General features: G+C 41.2%; 1 protein-coding gene across 3 annotated transcripts; it reads left to right on the forward strand.

Moving 5' to 3' along the window:
- The first annotated feature begins 8688 nt into the window (after window positions 1-8688).
- On the forward strand, window positions 8689-20574 carry tnip1 (TNFAIP3 interacting protein 1). 3 transcript variants are annotated; one of them, XM_021319017.2, is made up of 18 exons: window positions 8689-8826; window positions 9791-9973; window positions 10408-10551; window positions 10668-10750; window positions 10841-10930; window positions 11457-11666; window positions 13162-13256; window positions 13666-13825; window positions 14027-14119; window positions 14234-14299; window positions 15358-15489; window positions 15572-15700; window positions 15789-15923; window positions 16816-16941; window positions 17079-17162; window positions 17531-17758; window positions 17899-17983; window positions 19611-20574. In XM_021319017.2, the coding sequence occupies exons 2-18, from the start codon at window positions 9826-9828 to the stop codon at window positions 19682-19684; spliced, it is 2082 nt and encodes a 693-aa protein (XP_021174692.2). In that variant the 5' UTR covers window positions 8689-8826; window positions 9791-9825; the 3' UTR covers window positions 19685-20574. The 3 variants fall into 3 exon arrangements, with proteins under 3 accessions (XP_021174692.2, XP_021174819.2, XP_012722398.2); XM_021319144.2 differs by having other exon boundaries at window positions 17621-17758; XM_012866944.3 differs by having other exon boundaries at window positions 10841-10900.
- Window positions 20575-22339: the final 1765 nt, after the last annotated feature.

Below are 22339 nucleotides of genomic sequence, written 5' to 3' on the forward strand. Positions count from 1 at the left end.
AGATGGGAACTAGAGCGTCAGGAAACACCCAGACTAATTCAAGGCCTCCTCTGTCAAACAAACTCAAAAAATACCAGTAGTTATTATCATCTGATAGCAGATGTAGAAAATACACAAGTGAATAACAGGGTTTGTGTCGTAAAACATGCAAAGTAACACATTCGTTTGCAACCAAAGTTGAAATTGTATTTTTTTTTTGTGTGGCCTTTAAAGCTATAGTGGTTTTTGTCTTGCACAGCGACGACAGCCGTCTCTGCTTTCGCAAGTGTCTCAGTTGGTTGCGTATGTGTGAGCGCAGCTGTTGTCAAGCCATTTTGAGTTAAAAGAGGAAAGCAGAAAAAAAAAAAAAAAGATGTATGTGGTGAGGAAATCCCCTGCAGTACTCCAAAATCCAAGGCAACAAATAGAGTCTGCAGCAAGTCAGTCACTTTGGTTTTAATGGCACACCCAACCTGAAATTGTTCCATTTGATGATAATGACAAGAGATTATGAGATAACTTCAAGAGTACTATCAATATAGAAATAAATGCATTGTTGTTGAATTTCCCCTTTGATTGCAGGGGAAGTTTTTCTTTTTCCTCTGGCGTTACATGATGTGCCGCATGAATTAGACAGATTTTAGTTTAATAATATCAAAGCCCGTCTGTCCTCAGGGGGGGAAAAAATGGGTGGTGCACGGGCTTTTTACTTTTATCTGCTGCTTTGATAACTGTGATGGCATCATGATAGGATTTTGCAAAAAAGAGCATACACTTTACTGCATGCATGCGTGCATAAATGGCATATGGTGCGCATAAAAGTTGAGCGCTGGACAATTATCCATTTAAAATGTCAAACCCTATCCTCAGATTAAAATGTGCTGTATGTTTTGCAGATTTTTCCCGGTTTCTCCGCATGCATCCATGAAAGCAGCAAAGGGTGTGTGGGCAGGGGATGTAACCTACTGTTCCCAAAAAAAAAACGGGGATTTTAAATGTTCATACTTGTTATCTTATGCGTCGTATCGCTCAGTCAAAGGGGAGGCCGCGCAGTTGGACACACACCAGGTTCTGTTTAGGCTGAGCCTGCAGTGTCAGGCCATTTTACTGGGTTACGGGAATTCCCCAAGTCTCACAGTGAAATCGCTTCCCCCTTATATTCACCAGTTTCCTTAAAAAGTGCCTCTCCGACAGAAGCTGAATGTGTGGGTGAGTTTTATTTGTTTTTAAACATTTGAGACAGAGGTGCAGGATGGTGTCGACTTATTGCCGCTGCGTGATTTCTTGCTTTTTGCTATGGTTAGGGTGGTTGCAGCCATTTTGTGTTGTCTCTAAATGAACTGTGGCTGCATTTGCATCATGAAGCAGAAAAAGAGTCATTGGGAGGAGGATTTCTCAGCCCTTATGATCTATGAATTAATTCTAGCTGCTAAATCGTGTAGTGTTTCTTGACTTTATCGCGACATTGCCATTTATCTCCGAATCGATTTGTGTTTCTCGATTTTATTTCATTTAAAGACATCCTTGTGTGATATTACCCTCCATGCCTGAAATCCTCAGTCTGTCATGAATTAAATTAAGTGTATATTTTAGATTTTCTATTTAGAAATCTTATTTAGTCTGCTGGTCAAAAGAAATGCATATGCTGTGACTGTGGTGCTTCTTTGATGTGTTATAGCAGAGATACAGAAGGAATAATCTGCATTTTTTTTAAGCCATGAGACGGAGAAAGATGTTGATACTTGACAAGCGGACATTTTTGGTCCTAGGCTAGTGTTAATTAGACCGGTCCCTGTGCCTCAGCAGGGTGAGGTACATACTGAGTGCTTGTGTCAAAGAAGCGGGGCCTCAAACTATGGGTGGCTCTTTCACACCTGCCTTCTGCTCACTCCGCTGTCCTTGTGCAACGATGAAAAAGCATTCAGAGCGGTTTCAGCCGTCACCGTGAGGAGAAAACAAAGTGTGCCGTTTTTCTGCCCCGCAGGACGAAGCAACGGGTGACATTTCCTGTATCCTCAGGCTTTATTGTCTTCTGTTCTGAGTTGGAAGTCCCAGAGTCCCCCCCCCCCCCCCCGCTTATTGTTTTCAGCACATCACAGCAGCCTTAGGAGGAAATATTTTTGCACCAGCAAATACTGACGAGGTGTTTGGTGTCAGGCTGAGGAGAGAGGGGGGGAAAAAGACACACAAATTTTTATTTTTTTTGAAACTGGACCACATTAGTTGTCTGTCTGGATTGTCTTTATCACTGAACGGCTCTCTTGAGAACAGGTTTATACAATTAGCCAGTTCGATGCACGCCAACTGGGTGTGTTTTTGGCTGGTTGACCAAAACAGCTAAGAATGCTATTTCTATTTATTCTAATGGTTATGGTAGAGATTTAGGTCTTTCTACCTGTTCTATGCCTCACATCGTTTTTACTTTAATGTAAAGTTTACCATAAGAGGCACAGACACAGAGACAAAGGAGTAGATACATTTTTTTTTTTACAGAACTTTGTAAAAACAAAGCACACCTCTTGGAACACATTTTGAATGTTTCCACATTTTGGTACGGTACATTACACTATAATGGTCAAGGACATTTAACACAATGTTGAGCATGACTGTGACATGGAAGGAAATTTATACGTGGTTTTTAAAATGTTCAGATGTTTCACTAATAAAGATCCAAAAAAAACCTATAAAAATGTTTTCCTTTTGCCCTGATCCCCCTTAAATAAAACCCAGGGCAAGCGACAGCCTTTGGAAGTCACCAAAATAGAGGGCGTGGCGGTGGAACAGAGTTAGATCATTCGACCTTTGCTGCATGTCTTCCCCCTCTCGCTCAACCCCATTTTCTATTAGTTTACTGTCCCATAAAGGTCACTAGTGCCACAAAAACAATAAAAAATATATAATAATATAATAAAGATCTCACCTAAATAGTAAACAGACTCCACCTTTGTGTAATTTAATCTTAATATAAATCCAGCTGTTCTGACTCGTGACGGCACCATGTCAGGTTGGAGATAAAGTTATGGGGAGGTGGTAAACAGAGTTGGGTTATAAAACTAAATTCCAACATCTCACGGACCACTGTCCGACTTATAATTTGAAAACTGAAAGAGTGTGTTTCAGCTACAAACCTACCAGGACATGTCCATCCACCTAAAATGGCAACGAGAGCATTAACAACAGAAGCAGTCAAGAGGCACAATGGTTACTCTGGAGGAGCAGCTGAGATCCATGGCTCAGGTGAAAGAAGCTGTAAGCACAACGATTACAAGCTGTGCAACCACAAAGCTGGCCGCTGTGGAAGGAGGAAAGCTATCACTGAAAGCAAGCCACGAGAAGCCCCATTTACATTTTGTGTCGGGGAAAAGTAAACAATATGGAAGAAGGTGGTCTGGTTGGACGAAACCAAGATGAAACTTTTTGCTCCTGGTCTAATCTGACTGAATTTGAGTAAATTACCAAAAAAAAAAAATGGACAAAAGAAACAACTCTGCTAGACACACAAAAAAGAAACACTACTGTAGTTGGAGTGTAAAAGTGGCTCTACAAGGTATTGATAGGTATATATATATATATATATATATATATATATATATATATATATATATATATATATATATATATATATGTATATGTATATATATGTATATGTATATGTATATATATGTATATGTATATATATATATATGTATATATATATATATATATATATATACTAATTTACTTCATTATATATATATACATATATATATACTAATTTACTTCATTATATATATATATATACTAATTTACTTCATTATATATATAGGCCTAATGAAGTAAATGTATTTTGTTTGCGGTTGTGTAACGTTGCTAAATGGGGAAATATTAAAGAGCTTTGTATATGTTTGCAAAACGATGTAGATTACTAAGCATTAAAGCTTTTAAAAAGGAGGCCAGCTATTCAACTTTTTACGTGTGAACTGCACACCTCAGTATTGAGGTGCACAGGAAGTACTAATTGTGGTTGCCAGAAGTGATTAAAAAAAAGATTTGATTTCCAGTTCATCAGAAAATGATCTATAAATGGTGCCAAAGCACTGACAGACTGGGTGTGTTCTCTCTTGACGAAATCTGACACCAAATAAGACCACCAGGGCTGAAGTTCTGAGGCCACGCATGTGGTAAATGTCTCTGTCAGCGAGAACTCTGTTTACAGTGGCAGAAAGAAAGGAAACCTTAGTGGGAGCGTTCCTCTTGTGTGGTTGGGTCTGGCTGTGTGAAGTAATTGTTACATTATACTTTGGATTTCCAGTCAACCGAAGGCCTGTGCATCACTTTGAGGTGGAAATGTGATCAAAGATTTCTCGCTTCTTAATTCCCACAAGATGTCACTATTGCTTTGAAGGATTTATTTATATATTTACCTTTTTCAGCTTTGTAAGGACTTTTAACAATATTCTTTATGTTGGGAAATATATAAACCTTTAACAACACTGACAGAGATTACTCTTTTAAATCCAAGTCTTAAAAATGTTCTTCATTTTTAAGACTAGAAAGACAAGAAATAGACTGTATAAAATTGCTAAATTAAAAATGTACAAAACAGTGTTATGCTTCATTTTTACAAACTTCTCCAAAGATCCAGTATATAATACTCTGACTAACTAATATTCACCTTCACACTAAAAGCCTTTTTACACTTTTCTTATTCGGATTTTGGGTTGGCAGATCTATATAGCTGTGTTTTAGGGACTGTTTTAATCCTGTTTTGCTTCAATTATAAGTACAGGAAGCATTGCACTTAAAAATCATCCTTCTGTATTTCTTATCTACACAGCCATTCAATAAATTCTAATATTATTGAAAGGTTTATTTATTTCAGCCACTCAATTCACTAAATGAAACACGTTACATATATTGATGGCATATAGAATAACGTTGTCAAGCATTCATTTCTGTTGATTATCAGGATTTTCCCATTAAAGCTACTGAAAACATGACATTTAATTTTTTAGAAGATTCTGATGTTACATCAGAGCAGTAAAAAAAAAAAAGTTTTATCTTTTAGCCGGATTTCTTTATCAAATAAGTGTGCACACCCTTAAGTGAATGCTGTGTTAAAACAACCCTTCTCGCAATTACAGAATTCATCCTTCTTGGATTCACATCTATCAATTTCACTCAATCTGATTTACCCGAAATAAAGATCTGCTGTCCTGATTGCATCCTTCAACTAAAGTCACATTGTGTGGAGAGGTCACAAAGGATCAGTGGGATCTCACTGTGCTCAGTGATCAGTCGGCTGAAGGGTACAAAATGTTCCACGTCATTATTTGCGTACCGTGGCACAATAAAAGCAGTGTGGGACAACATGAAACCGACAAAAACTGGAGCTTCAGGAAGTTCCAACCCGTGTGTTCATCATATGAGAACGATTCATTAAATTCTCCATAAGTCATGTGAAAAAAACACACTGGTGTTTGCCATAGAGACGTAGACAAAGGCTGGGACTTCTGGAAAAATGTTCTGTGGACAGTAAGTACCTGGTAGAACTGCCCTTTATGACTTCAGGTATCCGTCCAGCTGAAATTTTTGCTCATTCTGTCTGATAGAACGGGTCGCGTTAAGTTAGGTTTGTAAGGACGCTTTTGTCTCACACACCGTTTCGCATCAGCTCAGAAAACGTAATGAGGATAATGAGATCGGGGCTTTGTGAAGGCCAATCCAAAACACTGATTTTCTTGTCTTTCAACCGCTTTCTAACTAATTTGGTGAGGTTCTAAGGGTTATTTTCCATTTGGAAAACTACTTTGTGCCCAGTCTTTAACTTCGCGGCACATAAAGTTCTTATTCACGATGGCATCTATTTTTGGGAAGCGCATCAGTCCCCTTCTGCAGCCGAACACCCACACAACTTAATACAGCCACCCCCGTGTTGAACTTCACAGAATAGACGATGTTTACTCAGGTTTGCAAGCTTCCTTTTTCCTCTAAATGTAATGATGGTCATTATGGCCAAAAATTTTACTTTTAGTTTTATAAGACTGTAAATAAGACGGTTCCTGAGTGCATTTACAAGATGTAATCTATAGGTTTTTAAGTTGTCTCTGGATTGATAACTTTTACTTGACATTCAATTTGCCCAATAGCTAATGCTACCTCCTTTGACTTAAATAACATAATTTATCTAGCTACCACTCTCTGACATCAGCCTGAGGATAGTTGTGAGATGTGAGAAGGGTTTCTTAGCGTCTGTTTCAAGTCACTACACAGCATCTCAATTACAACGCAATCATGGCTTTGACTAGGCCCAGGATTTTTAAGTTTCTCAATTCTAAGCCAGTCCTAGAAACATTTACTGATTTACTGTTTGGTTTAAGCGTTTAAGTTTTTTTTTTAATATTAGGTCTTGCATTTTCCTGTAGCATCCTCTGATACGCTGCAGAATTCATGCTTCACAGTTGATATAGTCTTCTTTTCCTGGAATGTTCTATTCTGTTTACACCAAACATGTCCTTTGAGACTTATCTTAGGAAATATATGTAAAACATTCTGAAAAATATCTTCATTCAGTTGTTGTTTTGGCGATTAGTAAGTAGGAATAGTTTTAGTAATCCTGACATAAAATAGGAAAAGTTTCAAGTGATTTAATGTCCAAAAATGAGAAAACAAAATGTACGGTTAGATATGATTTGGTTAGTATTTAGCTGGTGTTTCTTGATTTCCATTGTGTTTCTTTTGCCTTTACAACACGATTGACTTATTCCCACATGCTCATTTTTGGCTATGCGTTCATTAATTTGTTCTCAAACCGGTGTGTTGTTGTTGTTTTTTTTTAAACCAGAATTGTTAAAAACTTGCACTAAACATAGGCACTCATTGGAAAAAAACGTTGCCAAGAATAATTGAAGCAGTTCAAAACTGTTGAGTTATAACGTGAACGCGAGAGTGAAAACACTGCCTGTGTTGTGTCGCCTGTCAAGTTAGCACTTTTTCTATTGTTTTCTTGTTTTTTTTGCCATGATTTCCCAACCAGTTCAAGCACCGCCTGTGTTTTTAACACTGTGGCCTATTGGTTGCACCTTAATTAATGTACAAAAGTACTGAAACAACTTTCTTTGGAACACTCGACTTTTTTGTGAGGCAGAGTTTAGTATGATATAAAGCTGAATAAAAGAAAACCTGACAGGCACTTCTTATATTACATACATTTGTGGAGTTTCCAAGAAAGAGTAACAATGAATGAATGGACAAGGCAATAAGTAAGATTTGCATTAATATATAATCTTTGGCTTTTACAAACCGATTGTGAAAACTGAACCTTTTAGTAGGTTAAAGAATAACTTTAACCTACTAAAAGGTTATGTCCACAAGGTGGACAGATAAGCTTTGCCATCCTAAATTAGCTCATGTTATTCTAAATTTATAATCTCAATTTATTTTTGGCCTAGGACAAACAGAAAGTATTCCTTCTCATTTAAACTTATTTTCTTCACATTTTATTGAGTTAGAAGCACAAGCTTCAATGCATTTTGATGTGATGTTATGGTAGGATATCACAAACCCTATAAAAGCGTTTTAAGCATTTGTATTCAACCCCCCAAGGTGCATAAACACACATGTGGAGTACGTCTCTACCAGGCTCGACTTGCACATTTGCATAGTTGCATTTTTGCACATTCCCCTCTGCACAATAGGTCAACCACTGCATAGAGAGTGTCAGTATTAAAGTCTGCTCGGCTTCTCCACAACCTTATTTTCGACTTGTCACGCTTTGTTTGTCAATCTTCGTGATGCTGTTTGTTGCACGTATGTCCTCAAAGGAACCTCTGAGCTCTTCATAGAGCAGGAGGGCTGTATTGATCTCCTCTGAACGCAAGAGATTGTACTGGATTTATTGTAGGGGTATGAAAATAAAGCAGCCTGAATACATTATTACTTAAGACAACAGCAAAAACCTTTCCCTCTCACAATTAGGCCCTATATTGAGTCGGTTTATTATATTAACCCTTAGTAACATTCAGCGCAATTTTGTGCTTACAGCCTGGCAACATGTTGAAAAGGTAGCCGACTTTGACAGATTATTCTAACATCTATAGCCTATCAATGAAATATAAAATAATAAATATATTATTGTTCATCCAGAGGTAAAATTGAGCAGAGACCACAATTTAATAGTTACAAGTGTCTTTACCAAACTGGCGGTGCTAACGTGCAGTGAAGACTCATTTCTATCTTGATCTAGGTCTTCTTGCCCTCATACTTCAGAGGAAATATGTGATGCAACAACAGAAAGCCCCCCCCCCCCTTCCCCCTCTATTTATCAATGAAGAATAAAGCAATTCAGCGAAAACGGTCGGGTTTGTCCCTTTTTCTAAAATTGGTTACCTTCTCGGGGTGAAAACGAAAAAGAAAAAAAGAATGGGAGTTGTTTAAATTGTAGTAATTTCCTTTAAAGAAATTTTTTTTGGGGGGGGGGTACCAGTTTCACTCACTTTCTGTCATGTAAAACATTTATTTTATTTTTCTGCAATAAGTGGGCACCGCTTTTTGTGCGTATTTATCAATGCATCATGAAGACAGGGTAAGCGGTTCTTAATAATTAAAGATAAATCTGACTAAATATGGAATTGTGCAACGCTTCTCTCTCGCCGCTGTGTTTACATCACGGTCTGCGCGACTCCGCTCGAGACAGGCGAGGGGAGGGGAGAGCTGCCCTCTGATTGGTCGGCCCGGCTGTCAATCACCGCTGTTTACATCAAACGTCGCGAGGTGGAATTTCCCAGGTTACGGCATAGACTCAGTAGACTACTTCCGCAGTAGATGTCTGTCTAGCCACAGAGACGAGAGGCCACAGCAATCTGAAAGGTACCGAACCAAAAACAACAAAAAAACACACGCACGTCTTTGACCGGTTCTTTTTGTTCTCGTCGCTTCGTCGCGTCGCTCCTGTTTCCGACTTAGGTTCCGCGCCGACGGGAGCCCGCTTAGTGGCGAAATACCGGAGTTTAAAGGGCTTCCTGTCCCGCATTGTAGCCGACTGCTAACGAAGATGTCGTTAGCAATTTGCATGACAACAGCGAAAACTAATATTAGCCTTCTCCAGCCACTCAAGGTAGCTATCGTCAGACGGACTGTGGTGTATTTTAGGCTCGAGGGTCTTATAAATATGTACATAAATGTGTGTTTAATATTAGAACTATGGTTATTTGTTATGCCCCCTCCCCCCTTTTGTCTTTCCTCCCCGGTTAGGAGCGTTGTAGTTGTCTTTATCTAGCTCTCCATAACGCCAGCACACTGTCTCCCACCCCCCTGCCAGAGAAGCATCAAGGGTAGGAAGGTTGTTGCTTTTGTTGTCACTCGTGTGCTCGTTTCTGTAACAGGCGACAGCGCTGGCTTTTTTTTTTTTTTTTTTCACTTTTACTGCCAGAAACTAGGAAGTTCACGCGTGGGCTACGGTGGGCTTCTGAGTGGGCGCCTTGACTCATCTGCGGATTACTTGCTGTGACTTTTGAGGGGCTGTAATATGTGGATGCCCAGATTTTTTATTTTATTTTTTATTTTAGTTTAAGCTGTATAAGCAGCACTTGGGCAGCTGTGTCGCAGGAACACGTGATTCATTTCTTACACATTTACTGAGCTCGTGTTTCTTCAGAGCCAGCTGTGTTTTATGTACACAGTGGAGAAATAGTGTAGGGTTGGTGTAGTCAGAACCTTCCTTGTGTGCATCCTTTGTGTTCTTTTTGAAGAGTTGTCTGAACTTTGTCCTCTTTTTTTATTATTATTATTTATTATTACGTAAAGTCAAACAGTTTTTGCCCTCTTTCCACAGTTCAGAGGACCATGTTTAGGAAGTGAACGACGGCGATGGAAGGGAAAGGTCCGTATCGCATCTACGATCCCGGCGGGAGCGAGGTCAAGGCCAGGGATGAGGCGGTGGGGGGCAGCAGCTATCGCCAGCTGCTGGAGGAAAACAGCATGCTGAGGGAACGGATGAAGGGACTTAAGAGCTTAGGTGGGTTCCAGAGAGGAGCGTGTCTGGGGGAAAAAAAATGTGGATGACGCATCCCTGCTGGGTGTGGGGGGGGGGTGATCGTTGTCTTTATGTTATCTGTGTGAGAGAAAAACGGTTGGAAGGCTGTTTCTCCCGTAACGATCCACGTGGCTTCGCTCTCCAGGCTGAATGTTCGCACGCAGAAACGAAACTGTTGTGACACCGGTTGTTATGGCATATTGTAAAACCTGAAAAACTTCCTGGCTTATTTTTGGACAGCGTGATTGGACCCACCGCTCCTTTTGTGACTCACCTAGGATGTGCCAGCTGTCATGTCCCGTATATGCCGACTGCCAGAGGATGCTTGAGATGCCACGGCTTGTCGGACGCAATCGACCGAAGCGCCTTTTTTTTTTTTTTTGAGACTCTCTGACGAGATTCCTTCGATCTTGCAGGCGATCTGTTGGAGGAATCCCAGTCGGAGGCCTCGAGGCTTCGGCAGCGAGTGGAGGAGCTGGTGAGGGACAACGAAGCTTTAAAGTCGGCCAGCTTCGCCGCCAGCCTCTGTGCGGGAGCGGCCGCTCACACCGAGACTCAAAGTAAGTCCCGCCGATTTTTCATCCGGACGAGGAATTTCGTTTGCCATGTCACCGTCCGTGATGACCAATTAGAGGAGGATCACGGTTTAGCTTGAGCTCGCTCTGGTTTGTTTCAGGCAAACCCTGTTTACACCCCACTGCAGAGAAGGAGGAGCAATCAAGCTGTTTGGGGAGAACGCTTCAGCCGGAGAAGCCCCATGTACGAACTGAGATTTTTTTTTTTTTCTTTATTGTGACGCGCGTGTAATGTTTTTGATATACAGATGTCGAACCTCTTTGTTCTTCGCAGGAGGCCTTATTGGAATCCGAGAGAGTGAACATGGAGAGGAGGAGCTCGGATGTCTTGGCTGTACGTAGCGAATTGCGAAGTGCCCCAGGAGTATGTTCCAAGCAGCTTTTTTTTTTTTAGATCAGAGAATCTCAGTCCCCTCGGTTTGACTTTAGTACGAATAATTTTCTGCGGCTTCTGTGGCTAAATGTAGGATTTCCTCTCTAAGGCAATTTCCTCAAAATTAGGAATACATCACTGGTGCTTTGACTCACCTACGAACACAATACTGGCAGCTCCATCTGAGTCAGTGAGGGGAAATTCCAGGATTATTACGGACTAGAATTACTCAGATTCATTCACACTTCACATCCTTAGGACATGGGTTGATGGGACACCTGACCTTTCTCGAATGTTAGCACTTGAAAGAAATATTTAACTGGACCAGATCATTATTATTACTGAAAATACACTTCGATCTAACTGGACAAACTGGTTTGACTGTTCAGAGAGTTGAGCTTCCACTTTTCGAGTGTTTGTGTTGAACAGTAGGCTTTGTGCGGGCTTCCAGTGCTATGTAAAGCTGGCCTCGCCTCATCCCTGCGAAGATGACTGACTTCCTACCCCGTGTCTCCAGGCCGGGTTGGTGGCAGGGGCGATTCCCCCGCTTCCTCAGGAGAACAACGAGCTGGCGAGCCAGCTGAAGAGGCTGGAGAGCTCTTTCAGCATTTTCGCGGAGGAGTCCAACCCAAACCAGCTCCTGGCTCACCTCGGCCGCATGGCGGTGGAGTTTCACCACCTCTCCTCAAAGGTCCAGAAGAACGAGCAGAGGACCTCCCTCTTACAGGTACGAGCCGTGGGAACTTGTCTGCCACATCTACGACGTTGTTTTTTATCTAGGAAGCTACTCTGAGGTTTGAGGAGCATCACATTTTGTGAGCCAGTAAGCTGGGAGATGTACACGTCTGTAACAAATGCTGGCAAATCACTGCACTGGTGGTTTTAGTTTAGTTTAGTTCATTTTCCCATACAGGTTTTCTCTGACATTTATAATTATAAGGACAGTTAGAGGTGGACATCTCTTACATGGTGACTAGTCAGCCTCTGTTTTATCATCCTATTTGTTCATTTTGCCTAAACTTTTTATCTGGCACAAGATAAAAAAGAATACTTTACAGTAAAGGCAAAATAGCTTTATTTATGAATAAGAGGTGCGTCACCTCTTAAAGCTATTTGACTCATTTCTATTTCACATGTGCTTTTTAAAAGATGGTCTTTGTTTAAAGAAAACGAGAACAGGGATTTGTCAGGTTTCTAAATAGTCTCATATTCAATAATCACAATTTTAGGGGTTTTAGAGGCCTAAAAAAAGTCCTTGTTTGCTGTTATGGGATTTAAATGTCATTAAATGTAGCTGCAGCGTAAGTTTGTGTGGTTGTTCTTTTTGTTTTTTTTTGGGGCGACTGTGGCTCTGAGGGTAGAGTAGTTGCCTTGCAATCGGCAGGTTGTAGGTTCTATTGCAGCTTCCCCCCCGTCGAATGTTGATGTGCCCCTGGGCAAAGCGCTAAACCACTAGTTGCCTACTGACCTGTGTTTTGCTGAATGAATGTCTGAGTGTGATTGGATGAATTTGGCTCCAGTGGTCAGGATAGCTAGGAAAGCATTAAATAAATTAAGTCGATTTATCATGAAATTACTTATTTTGTTTAGAATAATTTAGCTTCTGCTGATATTGGTTTATTGTAACTTTTTGCATTAACAATTCTTGTTTTGTAATCCAAGTTAGCTCATCAAAAAGATTTTATTTTTGTCAAGGTTTGACTTAATAAAGTACATCTATAGTAAAACTGGTTGTGACATTATATTAAGCTTATGGTGTATAAGAATGCATCAAATTAAAGTAACATGGGTGGAAAAGCACTAGACTGGCATTCCCATGTCAAAAAGACACAATTTATGTTAATGCTGTTTGATTTAAAATGAGGTATTAACCAAAAAGTTACTTTATAACACACTAAAGTGATTTCTTTGGAAGTCATGTAGTTTATAAATGTAGCTAATCTGGTGTCAAGTGTAACTCTGTAAAGCTGGTAGAAACCCCAGAGAATTATGAGCTTTAAAGAAATGGCATTTCCTGATGAATTTTAATTCATAAACATGCAAATCAACACCACTGTATTAAAAAAAAAAATAAAAAAATCTGATTTTCACTACAGGATTGTTTTTAAGAGGGCGGGAGCTTTTGGCTAAGAAAAAACAAAAAAAAAACCCTGTGTCACTGTACAGAGCGGTGGTTAATATTGTGATAAATGTGGCTCTGTCGGTCTGTTTGGCTTTTCTAGACGCTGTGCGAGCAGCTCAGGCAGGAAAACAATGAGCTTCGCAAGAAAATGGAAGAAGATCATCATATCAGGAATCGAGACCTGGAGCAGCTGAGGTAGCGTTTCTCCTTCTCTCTCAGCCTGGCTGGACTTTTTTCGTGTTTTCCTCCGTTGTCGGGTGGTTAAATGAATATATAACGCGTGAGCTCTCCTGGACGTTACGTCACCTGCTGTCATTTCGTGTGCTAAACCTCTCTGACAGCCGTGGAAACAGCTCACTGCCTGTTTTTAGATTGTGTTGACCCTCACCGCCCGGTTACATTTGCTCAGAGACTGCTGCTGACCTCGCTTTCACTTCTGATGGGGGGGGTTATTTCAGTGTTTTCTGTCCTGCGTCCCCACCGGGTCTTGTAGGTTCTTTCCAAAGAACATCCTGACACGATCGCAGGAGGATCAAAGTCTACTGGGGGAAAAAATGGACTCTGTTCAGAAAGGCTTATCATTTTCACTTTCTTGCTTACTTAGACTGGAGAATCAGAAACTGAAGGAGTTGGTGACGGGAGGAGCAACGGCGGTGTCGACAGCTTCGCCGTCAGAAACGGAGAGTCCCGAGGCCAAAGAGGAGCCGGTCAAGGAGGAATCTCCTGCTGTTCGGTCTAAAATGGAGGCCACCACGCCGCAGAAGGTACATTTATATGGGGATACAGCGCACAATGTCATTATTCATAGGATTGTGTGTGATTCTTATTTATGTTTTCTCCCGGTTGGTTCCATTTCCCTCTGGAAATGCACTCAACAAACCATTTCAATGAGTTTGTGATATAACTTCCTCATCGGTGTGGTCATGTAATCATAGATTTTTGTGGAATTTCTCCCCCCCCATCAGAGTGGAAAATCAGCAGAGAGAACCCCGGCTAAAACATGTGACATCGAGGTGTATGAAAAGAAGATCAAGCTTTTGGAGAAGCAGAGAAAGGATGTGAGTCTTCGCCGAACTGCCCATCCTCTTTTGCCACTGGGGAAAGTCTCTGTGCTCTTTTTGTTTCCTACATGTTCACCGTTTGTTTGTTTCGCTTTCTGGCGCTGCTCGCAGGTTCTGGAGGTGAACAAGCAGTGGGACATTCAGTGGAACGCCATGAAGTCACAGTTCGAGCAGAAGGTACTGTAATGACTTACCGGCTGCCACGAGCAGTGTGGGAAGACGTCTCTGACTGACTTTTAGACCGCTTGAATGCAAATTCCTGTTAAGAAACGTCTATAAATCACTATTACTGATGTAAAAAAAAAATATATATCTTTATCCAATCTCACGACATGTTTGACACTTTTTTTTGTTTTGAAGTTCTGTTTAGCTTCTATGAAGGTTTAAGAGGGGGGGAAAAATCAACTATAAGAATAAACATTTTTAACCTTATAAAATGAAAAACGCATATTAGAGTAAACACAATTATTTAAAAATTTTTTTTTATCAAATTGTTAGTTTTAAGGTTCTCTGGAGGGAACTTGCGACTCTCATGTTTGTGTGCAAACAGTTGGCAGTGGAGTGAAGCAATTACACACATGCACCCTTTTTTTTTTCTTCTTTCTTTTCTTTTTTTCAGTTTTTAATGTGCTTGTCCAGTGGAAAAGGTGCAATCTTGCAATAGCTTGCTTATTTGAGCATGCTTACCACAAAGCCTGTCACTCTTCGGCAAGAATTCCCCTCACCTCTCCGGTACCCGCTGACTTCCTGCTGTGGTGCAGTCAGAGGGCAACAGCGACACACGGACGCACACACACACACACACACACACTCTCGCACACCTGCGTTCATGCGCGCCGCAGTGGCGAACATACCGACATTCACACTCTTGTCGAGACGGGGACACCGTGCAGGCTTGGGTTTAGACCGCACAACCCCAGATATATCCATTTGCGTCACTACGGTTCGTTCATATTTTATACCGAGGCAGAACTGCGTGTTCGCAAACATGTCCTTTTTTGCGGCTTGGTTTGTAATTTTGATAACTCCCATTTCCTAAATGCTCTGTTTCAACACAGGCACCGGCAGATGTTAATCTTTACCAGAGTTTTTATCTTGTAGTCCTTTTTTTTTTTTTTTTTTTCCGTTTTAGTTTTTCTTTCTTTTTTTTCTCTCTGGTGTTGCGTATGCAGTTTTTGTACGTTAGATTTGTGGCTGGTGTTCTTGATCGGCGCTCCTCGCGCTCTTTTCCCCAGATTACAGACCTCAGGCAGCGGCTGGCCGAGTCCCAGAAGACGGTGCTGGAGCTGGAGGCCGAGCGCGAGCAGAGGCAGCGCGACTACGACAAGAAGCTGCTGCTGGCCAAGTCCAAGATCGAAAACGTACAGGTGAGAGAGCGCGCCGGCGCAGAACAAACGCAAGTCAAAAAGAAGGGAGGCGGCAAGGCGTCACGGGCTTCGTTCGTTTCAGGGAGAGAAGGAGTGTTTGAACTCGGAAACAGCCGAGCTGAAGCAGAAGGTCCGCTACCTGCAGGATCAGCTGCTGCCCCTCAGCAAGCAGAGGGAATACCAGGAGAAGGAGATCCAACGCCTAAACAGGGTGAGTGTGTAGAAAGGGAACAGAGGCCACCTTTCTTTCTCTTCTATTTAACTCATTTCTTTTGTCTGTTTTTTTTTTTTTTGTCCAGGCGTTGGAGGAAGCCTTGAACTTGCATTCTCCCTCGTCATCTCAGCAACCTCCCGGGCAGGGGAACTTTGCAGACGCCGCCAATAACCTGAAGAAGCAGGAGCTGCTCACCCAAATCGCTGTGCTGAAAGAACAGGCAAGACGTGCAACACAAGCAGGGAACGGCCGAGGCCCGTTCCCGTTCCACTGGGGCCCAAACGTGGCCCCAACCCCGCCGTTCCTAAGGCGTAGGGTCCTGGTTGTTTATGGGGAAACAGGCTTTGAACGTTTTTAAACTAAGATTTTTATTAAGGAACACATGGGTTCTGAGCTGCGCTTGGAACATCGCTCTACAACGTGGCTGTTTTTCTCCTCCTCGTATTTTAATGTCTAGTTCGATGTGACCCAGTGTGTCACGTTTGGTGTTACGGTTGACTATTATCAATCGGCATCAAACAGCAAAGCTAAAAGATTTTAGTTTGAAATAGTTTCTGATTAGAACAACAATTATAATTAGTAGTTTGATTCAAACAAATGTGTTTAAGATGATTATTAATTCAGAGTAAATAAGCATCGTTTCAAATATCTCTGGTCAAGAGTCATTTTAAAAAATGAAACTTATAATTAACATTAGTAAGGTACTAGCAGTCACACACTATATATATATATATATATATATATATATATATATATATATATATATATATATATATATATATATATATATATATATATATATATATATATATAATATAAAGTGTGGTACTTTGGAGCCACTGTATACAATGTAGCATACATTCTGGGTAATGTAGACAAAATTATTGCAAGGCTAACTACATTTTAAGTACAATATAGTGAATTATTTTTTAATAGTAAAGTACATTTGACTTTCTTTTTTTCCATAACATTCATAAAACATAATGTATCCTGAGGTTTCACTGAGGATAAGAGGAGGGAGAAAGGAATAACGCTAAGAAACAGGATTCAGGTTAATGATGCTTCTCTTTTAATCCATTTTTACATTTTTACTTTATTTTTTTTAACTTTAGGTGAAAATCTTCGAGGAGGACTTCAGGAAAGAAAGGAGTGACCGGGAGCGAATGAATGAAGAGAAAGAAGATCTGAGACGGCAAGTGGAGCGGCTCCAGGGTCAGATCACTAATTTGACCAATCAAGTAAGATTTTATTTGCTTCTTCTATTGCACCGTGGAAAGATTTAGCATTTCGGTGTTGCAATGCAAAGCAATCTCACCTGAGTGGGGGATTTTATGCATATTATGTCTCATTTTCCGTTTTTGTGTGCGTGGTTTAGCTTCATCAGGCGCAGAACGAGTGTCAGAGAGAGCGCACCGAGAGGTGTAAGCTGGAGAGACTGCAGATGCAGCATCACAAACAGGTACTGGCTGCTGAGCTTCACGGTAACGCAGCTTAGTTTCAAACGGTTTATACAAAGGAGCCATCGGTCTAGGTAAGGTGAAATGTTGGATCAGATGGGCCATTGACTTAAGCACCTTTCATCAGGACCGATGCGTTCTCTTAAAGCTTGTGGGATTTGTTAAAAACCCTTGTAGCGCCCCCTTGTGGCTGAAAAGTGTTTGATGCAAGAGCTTCTATAGTAGATAAAAGGTCCTCAGTCCAGTTAGCGCTCCCGTGTATTTGGGATGCGCGGGGTTGAGGGTCTGCAGTGGGCCATGCCAGGACATGGCTGAGAGCAGCAGCCGTGCACTGACCGGGGATCACATGTGTACTTGTGACACCTCGTAGGGGCAGCAGCAGGAAAGACGTACCTCAGACCCCACGTCAGGCTCAGTGAACGGCCCGCTGAGCCCTCCCTACTGTGGTCCCTTTGTGCAGGTGGGAACGCAGGGCCTCGAGGGCTGGCCCGTTCATTTCCCTCCCCGGATGCCCAACGCAGCGGGCGCCGCAGCAGCAGCCGCCGCCGCCGCAGCAGCAGCACCGCCCCCAGCTCGAGACTTCCAACCTGTTACCCCGGTAAGGGAGCGCTCCGCCCCGCTCTGTCTTTCTCTTACCTGCAATTCCCTTGCTCGAGTCGTGGTAGGACTCGAGGACGAATACTGCTGTGATACAGAATGTTTTGGGTTTTAACGGCAAACTGTGTTCTGTCTGGCCAGGGCTTTCCTTGGCAGATGTCATTCCCTCAACCACGAGGGGCCAGAGCAGTAGGAGAGAGTTCAAGACCTCCACCAGAGAACGCAGGTGAGGAGCACGCCTACATTTCCTTCTGCTTCAGGCTCTCTCACGCAAATCTCCGTCCAAAGGCCAAAATGTGTGTACCAACGTAAATCGGCCTTCTTTACGTGTAAAAATCTGAATAGTGTGGCACGATGACGTGATCGTGTTCAGCCCCCTGTACTCTGAGACGGCAAAATAAAATCCGGTGTAACCACCGGCGTTCAGAAACGATCTGATTTGGAAATAAAGCACACCCTTGTTTAACGTATGTCAGTATATTTACTGACATACGTTAAACAAGTTGTGTCAAGGCCTCAGAGGATTGCTGGGAAACACGAGCAAACAAACGGCAGAGCAAGGAACATATCACAGAGGTCAGGGTTAAAGGCAGAGAAGCGGCCTGAACAGCGTTGGCAACGAGCCATTTAGGAGAAACGGCAAACCTGTGGAAGGAGACTAGAACTGAACGTTTTGACAGCAAGTGATGGAGTAGTAAAACCACACGTAGACCTTAACATATATTCCACGGGATAAAACATGGTGGTGGCAGCGTCATCTCATGCCTGCTCAGTGTTGATAGGAAGATGGTTGGAGCTAAACGTAGAGCAATCCTGAAAGAAAAGCTCTCGGAGGCAGCAAGGTTTGAACTCCTTTATCGCCTTCCAGGGGGCTAATGACCCTTGATGTACAGCTAGGGCTACTGTGCAATGGTTTAGATCATATGTATCAAAACTCAAGGCCCAGGGGCCCAATCCGGCCCGTCAAGACAATTTATCCGGCCCTCAAGAGCCAAAAAGGGCATATTGTGTCATAAAGTACAAGCATATATCCTTTTTAAATTGTATAAAGTGGCTAAAACTGTGCCTCGTGTAGTAAATGTTTTTTTTTAAACTGTGTAGTAACAGCTTCCTGCCACTAGATGTCTGTTTTCCCACAGCACATTAAACAACCCAGAAATGTCCAAAAAAGAGAAAAAGTGATGCAGAATAATGAGTTTAAAGTGTAACTCACCCCAATATCAACTTTTTTTGCCGACAAACTGGGCCTAAGGGTGCTACTTTTATGCTACTGTGCTTTTTTTTGTTTTTCTACATCTATGTGAAATTAACTGAAATCATCTATACACGTTCAACCGATCCTTTTAATGGAGTCATCATGACAAAGTGGCCCAGTATAGAAATGAGTTTGACACCCCTGGTTTAGATCAAAGCATATCTGTGAGTCAGAATGGCCTAGTCAAAGTCCAGAACTAGATCCATGTGGAAATCTGTGGAAAAATGTGAGAATCGATGATCCCGGTGGCTGTCCATCCAGTCTGACTGAGCTTGGGATGTTTCGGTCTCTGCATGTAAAGCTGACAGGTTGTTCTGCACAGTTTTGACTTAAGGTAGCTGAAAAACCAATGCAAGCCACACCTTTCAGATTTCTACCGGTTATAATTAATAAAAACTGTTTTAATTATGAAACTGCTTTGCCTCGTGACATTCTATCAGACCACAGTAATGCGTTGGGGTTGTACTGTGAAAAAAGATGTTTTAAACCATAAAAGAACCGCAGGATATGTGGTGCATTTAAATAAAAACGTTAAATCAGATCGAGATTTGTGGGTTGACAGTAATGCAGCTGTTTTGTTTTTTTTGTACTTTTGTAGATCAGTCGGCAGCAGCAACAGCAACAGGGTTTGGCAAAAGGGAGAGACAGAACATAGACCCCGGAAAGCACTAAAGCATCACCGTACCCATCTGATGGAGTCTGGGTAGTAGCATGAAACTGTCTTTGAGTTGACGAGGTGTGATTGAGATATAATTTTCCTACTGAACTGTAGATATCCTATTGTAATGTTGTTTATACTTGCGTTTTATAAGGCTATTTGTGAAACACTTCGCTATTCTGAATATATATAAATATATATACATATTATTTAGATTTTTTTTTTTCTATCAGGAACTGAAGTCCTTTTTGTTTAAATGAGTTTGGATAATTACCATTGCTTTTTTTTTTTTTTTTTTTTTTTTGTGTGGTTATTTTGTTTTTTCCTTCCACAAAATATACCTATGTAATTGTCTCTCTGCAAGTATGTAACACCTTTTTAACACTTTTACTTGTAGGGTTACTGGAAGCCATTCCCCAAAAACAAATAAGACAACACATGCTCATTCCAGCGCCGAACGATTATATAGGTACAATAAATCATAGAGGTAAACAACGTGAATGTTAATTGATTTTTCTGAGGATTTCTACAGTGCCAACGATGTTCTAGAAATGTCTAATATGTGTAACTGTTCAAAAGTGGTTGTTGAAATACGAAAATTTGGGGGAGTGAATTTTGATGGTATCATACCAAAAAACAGAACAAAAAAAAAAAAATTACATGATTGTGATTACTAATAATTTATTTATAACCTGCTGTTTTGATAGTTGCATTGACTAAGTGTAAAATCATTGTCTTTAGTAATGCTGTTCTTTCTATGTTGTTAGTGTGTTTCCAATATATTGTAGCTATTGACATTGTATGTTTGTATCAGACACAATACACATTACTTAACACAACTTTCTATTTTTGTTTTCCCCCATGATGATGGACCTAATGTCATTAAACAACACTTCTACTTGGGTTTTTACCACGCATTCCGATATTTCTCCGCATTTTACCGCATCCTGTGCCATTTTACTGTAGCCCCAACACACAGTGACAGAGCGTGAATATTTCAAAGGTGCATTGCGTAAGTCAAAGTTAAATATTATTTATTTTATTTCTCATTTATGCCCTTACAATTGCCTGACGTGTAAAACGAGGTGTCTTCAATTTACCGCACTTGCCTCTGTAGGCCCCGTTAGGCAGTTTGAGAGAGAAATTTGGGCCGAATCTCTTTTGTTCAAAGTGATTGAACTGTTGTTCAGATGTTACTGAGGCATTAGAAAACACCGGCTGTTTTAGAGATGGATCACAAAAGGCCATCGACAAGCTCTTCTCAGACCCCATCACAGATTCCACACAAAAGTAAAAAAATAGTTTTTCCGGTGTGAAGAAAAGGGGCAAAATTGGACTCAGACTGGTGAAGGAACAAATCCAGAGTAAATATCGGGGCAGTTTTCATGCAATGGAAGGAGCTGTTCTGCCCGGGCAATGAAAAGCGACCAGCAGTTGGATCTGTTTTAGCTAAAAAGATAAGATGCTGTGACGGAGATCTGTAACTTCTGACAAAATTTGTATCTGCTGCAGAAATGGCATCTCCAGTCAACTCCGCCTCATTGCCAACCAACTACTTGATAACAATACATGGTGTTCATGTACCGGCTCACTTTTTTTCTGTTATTGTTGACTTGAGGGAACCGTTATTCCCTTTCTGCTGCTGCTGCCTTGTTCTGGCTGCAAACCCTGCTATGCAGCTTATACCTGCCTTCAGTCATAGTGGGGTTTTGCAGCCAGGATGAGGGCGGCCTCGAAAAGTCGCTGGAGGCCGGGCCAATCTGCCTCTTCCGTAATTGACCAACTAAAAGGGTAGCTACGTTTTCCCCTAAAAAAAAAAAAAATTAATAACATTGCTGTTCAAAATAAATATTTCTATATATTGTTTAACAAAATAAAAATGTTTAACTTTCTTACCTCAGAAAACATTATGCCTCTAAAAAAAACCCTGTGAAGTCCTAGCCTTTTTTTTTCTATTCCCATGTACGACACTGGTGTAATTTCAACTTGTCGCCAGAGGGGGCAGACGTCAGCAAACATCCTGGAACTTGCGCAATGCACCTTTAAGGCAGCAGGAGTCATCAGGCTCCTATTCATCCATCCATCCATTCATTCAAGAACTTATAGCTCTGCTCCTCAGAGGGAAAAATAAACCCTCTGCCAGGAGGTCTGGCAATGCTTTCAGTCCCCATTGACCACTAGCAATCCATGCCGGGGGGGTGAATAATCTGAAAAGCGCTGTCACACACAAAGTCAGAAGACCTCATGACGTAATACGGGAGCAACATGTTGGAAATATGTTTTGCAGTTTTAAAATGGTCAAGCCGAATTTACCTGAACGCCTGTTCTCTCCTTTTTAGTATGAAGTGTTTCAAGTAGTTAGACGAAGGGCTTCAAGTTGGGCGGGACGGGGACTTTAACTCGGTTTTGCGCAATGAGTTTTGAATGTTGCGGGGAACCAAATATTCGATGGGTGAGAACTGAGACATCAGCGGAGTTGCACTTTTGAAAGGTATGCTGTAATTTCTGGCAGGTGTATTTTTCTGGTTTATAGCGTTCTTCTTTTTATTTCTTTTTTTTGTTTTGTTTTTTTTTCTTTTTTGCTGTTATCAAAAAGCACACGTGAGACTTTTTGTATTTGACTGGCTTAATAAATCTATTCTAAATGTCTTACCTTCCTTATTCACGAG

Source organism: Fundulus heteroclitus, chromosome 23, assembly GCF_011125445.2.
Source record: "Fundulus heteroclitus isolate FHET01 chromosome 23, MU-UCD_Fhet_4.1, whole genome shotgun sequence".
Taxonomy (NCBI): domain Eukaryota; kingdom Metazoa; phylum Chordata; class Actinopteri; order Cyprinodontiformes; family Fundulidae; genus Fundulus; species Fundulus heteroclitus.